Genomic DNA, 6,899 nt, shown 5'->3' with positions numbered 1-6,899 from the left:
GGACCATGCTTACCAGCTGATGAATGCATTCATGGCCTTGGACCAGCCAAAAACATTGGGGGCAACAAGCTGGATTTGATAAAAGGTATTAAGGCAGCCATTGAGGCTCTGACTAAACCTTCAGCAGTTCAGCATGAAAAGAGAACTTCACTCACTGAGAATGCTACCAAGGTGCTGAACAAAGGGAGAATTATTTTGGTGACCAAGTTGGATAGTGAGGAAGAGGTAAAAAACATCAAGGAAAAATTTCATGGAACCTTATTGTACATGAACAAGAATGCTGCTGCCACAGATAATTTAATGGCAATCAATCACTGTGACCTTGTCATTCTCAACTTGTGGCCAGAGGGTCCACCATGCCCTATGCCGATCAAATCATGGCCAGATGTGTCTACTATTGTGTCCTGTGAGTTCACAAACATCCAGTGTGGGACTGCCTTAGCTCCAAAACTTTGCAATCTGGTGCTGAAACACTATGACTTAGCCTCAACCACAGTGACTGGTATACCAATGAAAGAGGAGCAAAATGGCAAGTTCATCAGCAAACTACGATGTTGAACTATTCCATCCAGCAACCCCTCATGCAGCAATTTTAAAAGGAATTCCATCAGAAACTGCACATCTTAAGACATATCGTGAAGGTACAGATTATGAGACAGTAACACTCAAGTGGTGTACTCCTCGCAGCAATGCTAGCATGGAATTGCAGCACTGCTCATCTGCCTATAGGATAACATCTGTTGATGTTAATAGCAGACCTTCTTCTTTGTCTAACAAATTTTCTTACTGAACGGACGATGGGTTATGTTGGAAATGCCACGCAAGTCAGGAAGTAAAGTCATATCACACATGCTGGCTTGCCATGGAGGAGATATTTATATTCACACTATGTACACTTCACGTAGTATACTGGAAGATCCACCGTCAATCAGTGAGGGATGTGGAGGCAGGGTTACTGACTACAGGATTCCTGATTTTGGAGAACTAATTAAAGCAAATAAATTAGCCCCATTTCCAGCACCCACATCAGAAAGTGAAGAGAGCTTGACACCACTTGAGCGGAGCAAAGAACAACTTAACAGACACACTAAGTACTGGCCAATAACATTGTCTTCAACATCACTTTTCAATTTGGGTCCTCAGATTGAACCTCTGGCAGCATTAATGCTAGAAGACAATCTAACAGAGGATGAAGTGGTTGAATGCAAGCAGGTGATTCTGTATCTGATGAACATGGAAGCTCGAGGAGACCCTCTCCCATCTCCATGGCAGGGCAGAGAGGGAAGGGAATGAAACGAGGAGGACCAGTATAGGGCAGTGTGGGCCAGAGCTTGAACAATACCTCCAGCTCCATCTTCATACTCCAGCACATGAAAAAGTTCTTGAATGCCTGATGGAATGTCCAACAAAGCTGCAACCCAGAATACAAAGGAGATGAGAAAGTTGACATTGATCAGGCACTGAAGGAATTAGACGACTGTAACTATGTTGCAGATAGAGACAAGGCTGAGTTTGGGTCTGGTGGAGGAGGCAAACATACAGCAGGGGACCTCTCTTTACCAGATAGCAAGAGAAGAAGAACAATTCCACCTCCTCTAGCACCCATGGGCCGTAGCAGTGGAATGAACCTCCTCACATTATGGGAGAATAAAGTATCATCAGAAAGAATCACGTCGTTGCTTGGAATTCCAGGGGAGACTTAAATCTGAGGATAATGTCACTAAACTCTATGTTAACCTACAAAAAGATAAAGATAAAGATGAATTTCCAAGAAAAAAGTAAAAAACATTTTCAAGTAAGAGTTTAATGTTTATTATATCATAATTTCCCCAATTATTGTAGGTATAAAAGTGTATTAGTTATTATATTCTTTTATAAAGTATTGTGAGTAGTCAGTGTTCAACATGCAACTATTATATAAAATTTTTGCCCACATGAGAAGCTATTTCTCTTGAGATGATTACTTTAGACTTCGATTTGATATGTCACCATTTGTTTGTATATATATATATATATATATATATATCTTTATATAAGAAATATGTACAGCAAGCAGTTTATATATAAAAAGATGTTTTTATTTTGTTTGTTTTATTATCCATTTCAACAAATAATGAGAATGAAAGACAAAGATCTTCCACATAAAGTTAAGTTAAATATACCGCAGACATAGACATAGTTCAAAATTAATTTTTAATTTTTTCTTAGTGGTAGAAAACTTTTATTAGGTGTGATGTCCAGAGTCCAACTTATGCCTTGATATGACATCATTATTAATCCACTGATGCTGAAATGTATGCCCATACATGCCATGTCCATTGTGATTTTAGTTTTATTAATTTTGCTCACACATAGATGGCCCCACAAGAACATAGTCATCAAGGAGTCAATTACTAGTTTGTAGCTGATCTGATCTATTTACCTTTTTCCTTGATTTCTAGAAAAAAAATTATTATTGCTAGTTTTTATTGATAGGAGCATAATAATCCCATCACTTAACAAACAATAGTAATAATAACAGTAATGATATTTATAGCATTAGAAATAAAACTTTCCAAAAAAAAATCAAGCAGTGGGGATATCAAGGAATGTCAAAATTACAGTGGATAGTGCAATACCTGGCTTGAATGGATTAATCAAGAAAACAAATTTGATGTAAGTTGTTTTGTGATAACTGCTCCTAAAACACCCGTCATATAAAAATAGCCAATTAAGAAAAGCCTTCTTTGATATCAGAATAGGTACTTCATCTCAGAAGGTTTGTCCTTCTCTCTTAACCCACTGGCAACAGATATCCTCTCAGTCTACATTCTTTTTTGCTCTCAGTTATTCACACACAAACTCATATATACACTTCTGCTCACATTCATACTCGTACTCACACCCTTCTCTGACCACAATTAACTTGTAAATAAAACAATTTGATTCCAGTGCATGACATACTGATACCCAAGTCAGCCAATTATCTACTCCAATGTTATTAAGGGTTAAAGGTTAAAACCAATAAATCTGCAAGACCTCTGATGTTATTAAAGCTTCCTGTGTTCTTCCCACCTCGCTGACTGTGATGCAGCAACAGTACAGTGCTGCATTAATCTTCCCAGAGGCCAGTAATAAGCTTCCATAGACATGACCTCCCCCATGAAGACTTTATTGGCGGTTCTCTGCTCTGTTTGACTATATCAACCTCTTCCCCGTCAGTGCCAGAAATGTTGGTGTTTGGCTACCCAGCTAGGGGTGTCGTATGGGGGGGGGGCAATTGCCCCCAGACTCTGATTGCCCCCTCAAGGTCTGGCTTGCCCCCCTCACCCCCCAAGGATTACACTCTCATGATTTTTTTGCCCAAATACACCTCTATAGCTCTGGTTGTGGCTTAAAAATGCTCCTAGAATAGCTAATTAATTTTTTTTCAGGGGGCATGCTCACAGCACTCCAGAAACTGAACTTACTTCCCTCACCAAGCTTCCCGCCTCCCCCACCAGAGAAAAGCTGAACATGACGCCGTTGCACCCACCCAAACACTGTTGCTCCGCAGCCCACTGCCGTCTATGTGCATAGTCATAGTTCAAATTGCTCTACTCAGTCACGCACGTGTGCCAGTTGTGGTGGCTCCCATGAATCTGAGGTAGCAGTTCTCAGTTGGAAAGTAAGCCTCACTCTAGGGAAGCATGCCTACAAGGTTTTTCTCTTTCTACCTATCTCCCCCCCCATCTTCTTAAAATGTCTCAGCATCTACTCCAGTATCTCTTCCCTCTACTCTGAACCATACTACCTCTACTCCCTCTCTCCAGATACTCCAATCTCTACCACTTCCCTAATGCCTACCTCTCCTCCTCACTTTATCTGCCGCCTGGAAAAATTTAAACGTTCGGCCCCATCTTCTACCAACATCTCTCCTACACCCACCTCTTCCACTGCTCCCTGCACATCTATCCCCTCTTCTTATAAGAAAATCTTATTTTCTCAGACCTCCCCACAAAATCCCCTCCAGAAATTCTTGATGACATTTAAAACTTCCTATACACGACCCAAGAAAACGCTCCTCTACTTCACCCACCCTCCAATCTCTTTATTCCTATTCCCTCTACATTCAAAGTGATTGTCGTTATCAATCTTCCTTCTCCTCAGGGTCCCCCTACCGTCTTCCACCCACTCTCTCTCAACAATCCCTCTCCTTCCCTTCTCCATGTGCACCATTCCCTCTTCTTTCTCCATTATCCTTACCGCTCCCACCGGGATGCTCAGGTGACTCCCTTATTTCACAACAATGTCCTCCAGAACCTTTTCCTCCTGACATTCTTCCTGATACTTCACCATCTTCCCCTGTTCCCTTATCTCATCCCCTGGATTCTTCTCCTATTCCCGCTCCCCAATTCCTTGCCTGTTGCTGCTGTGAAGGTCTTAGGAGATGGAGACTGAGACCAAATGCCATGGATCACCCTTACCTTGGGTCTTAACCCTCGGCTCAATTAATTTTGCACGGTCTTCTCTTCTTCCCCTCTCCATTTCTGTCTCTTCTCCAACCCCTTATCCTTTCACTTCCTAAGGTGTGATACATGTTGAAAGGATGAAAGGCTAACTTTATGTCAGTCATGAACGGCCTGGGGGAGCCAGGGGCACGGTATTCCCCTGTTTAGTTGTTTAGCTTTTACTCCTCAAGGGGGCCCTAAGGGATGGACCGTTTCTCTCCCCAACATACACCAGGTTTACCATGAACATTATTTGAGGCTTGTCACTTGATCAATTAGCCCCACTGATTTTATTTCCCTCAGTTCCTTGACCTCAGGCTCTACTGAACACTACTACTACCCCCTGCTCAACGTCTACTATCACCTCACTCCGGTTCAAATCATCCTCCCAGGACATTACTCAACTCCAGGAAACATTCCTTCTCTCCCAGCAACATGAATTATCATCTACTACCCCCTCCTCCCTTAATACTACTTTGCAGCCTTATTATCCATCTCCGCAGTACTTCTTCACTCGACGCCTCTCCCTTTTCCACAAGACACCGTTCTTCTACTACCCTCACCTCTACAAATCTTTTGGGTACTCTGGTTAGCCTAGCCAAATGGGATTGATATTTTGTGATCCCCTCTACAGCCCCTTACTCTGACAACACTCTCCTCTTCCAGCAATGCCTCCAAAAACAAGTAGGCAAAGTTTCCTTCCACAGCCACCCCGATCGTTCCCGCCTTGTCAGTTACATCCGAATCCTAAGCTAAAGCATTATCAACCCTGACAGACTTCACTGGCAAACCCATCCCTGCCCGGCCTCATCCCTCCCTCAATACTTGTACCAGAACTACGACAAGAATTGGTCAGATTGTGGAGAAGACCTATGCGCCTGCCTCGTGGGCTATGATGCAATATCAGTACAGTGGTTCACCACATCCCCTAGAGACCGCCTAAGTCCTCTACTAACATTGCTAAGATTACTTTCCGTAGACATGACCTCCCCTTAATGTTTATATTGGCAGAGAATCCCTCCCTGTACGACCTTATTAACCTCCATCCCGTCAATGTCAGAATAGTTGGCGTCTAGGCCATCCGCCAAACACTGCTGCTCCACAGCCCAATGTCCTATATGTACCGATCTTGGTCATGATCGATCAGACTGCTGTGCACAGTCACGTACATGTGCCAGTTGTGGTGGCTTCCATAATGTAGTTTATAGGTTCTGCCCTACATACAAGTTTGAGTCTAAGTTGGCAATTCTCAGATTCAAACTTAGCTAGACAGGAAGCACGTCGGCGGTGCTTTCACTCCGCCCATCCCCCTTCCTCCCAAGGTGTTTCTACAGCCAATGTATCTAATTCTCCCCCATCTTGCGTTTCCGCGTCTACCCCCTCCTCTCCCGATCAAATTATTTTGCAATTCTAAATCCAGACAGCCCCATCTCTGCTACTGCCCCGACACCTACCCCTCTCCCACCTCACTCTACCTGTTCCAAACCCTCTTATCCACCTACCTCTTGCTAAACCGCTCAGTCCCCTATCTCTGCTGCCCCTCATATGGAAATCTGCTTCTCAGACCTCACTAGCCAAATCCATTTCAGAAACTCTCGAAGACATTCAGATTCATCTAATCATGACCTGAAATAATATGCCTACACTTCATCCATCTTCCAATCTCTCTACCATTACCTCTACACTTAAAGTAATTGTCGACATCCACCCTCCTCCTATTCATGTTCCCCCTACACCACTTCCTCCCACTCCCTCCCAACACATCCTATCCTCCCCTGCTTCAACTCCCTTCCTTCCCTACTATCTCTTCCGTTTCCCTCTGGATACACAAGTGATTCTTTGTCGCAATATCCCCCTTCCCTGGACTCTCTCCCTCCTGACATTTCTCCTGAAAATGTGATCTAATCGCCCCTAAACCCTTTCTCCTTTTGCTAATCTCCACCTTACCCTACGGACATCCTTGCAGAATCCCACACGTTTTCCTTTGATAACTTTAATCTAATCAACCCTAGTTAATCCCTACCTTAGCCCATTTACTCACCCTCTCTACCCTCACCCCTCTTTGCCCTTTTTAATGCCATCCTATCCTGAAGTGCTATACAGCTTTTGACGTGTAGCACATTTAGTCATCAGTTAACCCCCTTCTTTACTTCTTTCACTTCTACACCTTTCTATGGTGCTTATATGACCTTTGATGTCTAGCACATTTACTTTCCTGTATAACCATTAGCCATTTTCCTCCTACTCCAACATCCCTTTCGACCTTTATTACCCACTGATTGCTTCATAATGGTTCTTTTGCAGTCTTCCTCACCCTTCCTCGGACACAGATACTCTCCATTTGAATTAATTGCCCTGTGCCCTTAATCTCTTCCCCTATTATTCCGCTTGCTCTCCCCTCTTACCCTTTTCACTACCATACTGTCCTGT

At 43.2% G+C, this 6,899-nt stretch overlaps 1 protein-coding gene across 1 annotated transcript; it reads left to right on the top strand.

Annotated features, from left to right (window-relative positions):
* Positions 1–41: 41 nt before the first annotated feature.
* Positions 42–1,312, top strand: LOC119569196 (integrator complex subunit 13-like). Its single transcript, XM_037917470.1, is given in 3 exon segments — positions 42–528; positions 530–778; positions 781–1,312. Coding segments are annotated over 3 exon segments (1,023 nt in total). The 5' UTR covers positions 42–267; the 3' UTR covers positions 1,294–1,312.
* The last annotated feature ends 5,587 nt before the right edge of the window (positions 1,313–6,899 follow it).

The sequence above is a fragment of the Penaeus monodon genome, unplaced genomic scaffold (genome assembly GCF_015228065.2).
Source record: "Penaeus monodon isolate SGIC_2016 unplaced genomic scaffold, NSTDA_Pmon_1 PmonScaffold_13313, whole genome shotgun sequence".
In the NCBI taxonomy this organism is placed as follows: Eukaryota; Metazoa; Arthropoda; class Malacostraca; order Decapoda; family Penaeidae; genus Penaeus; species Penaeus monodon.
This window is presented reverse-complemented; position numbering and strand designations above follow the sequence as displayed.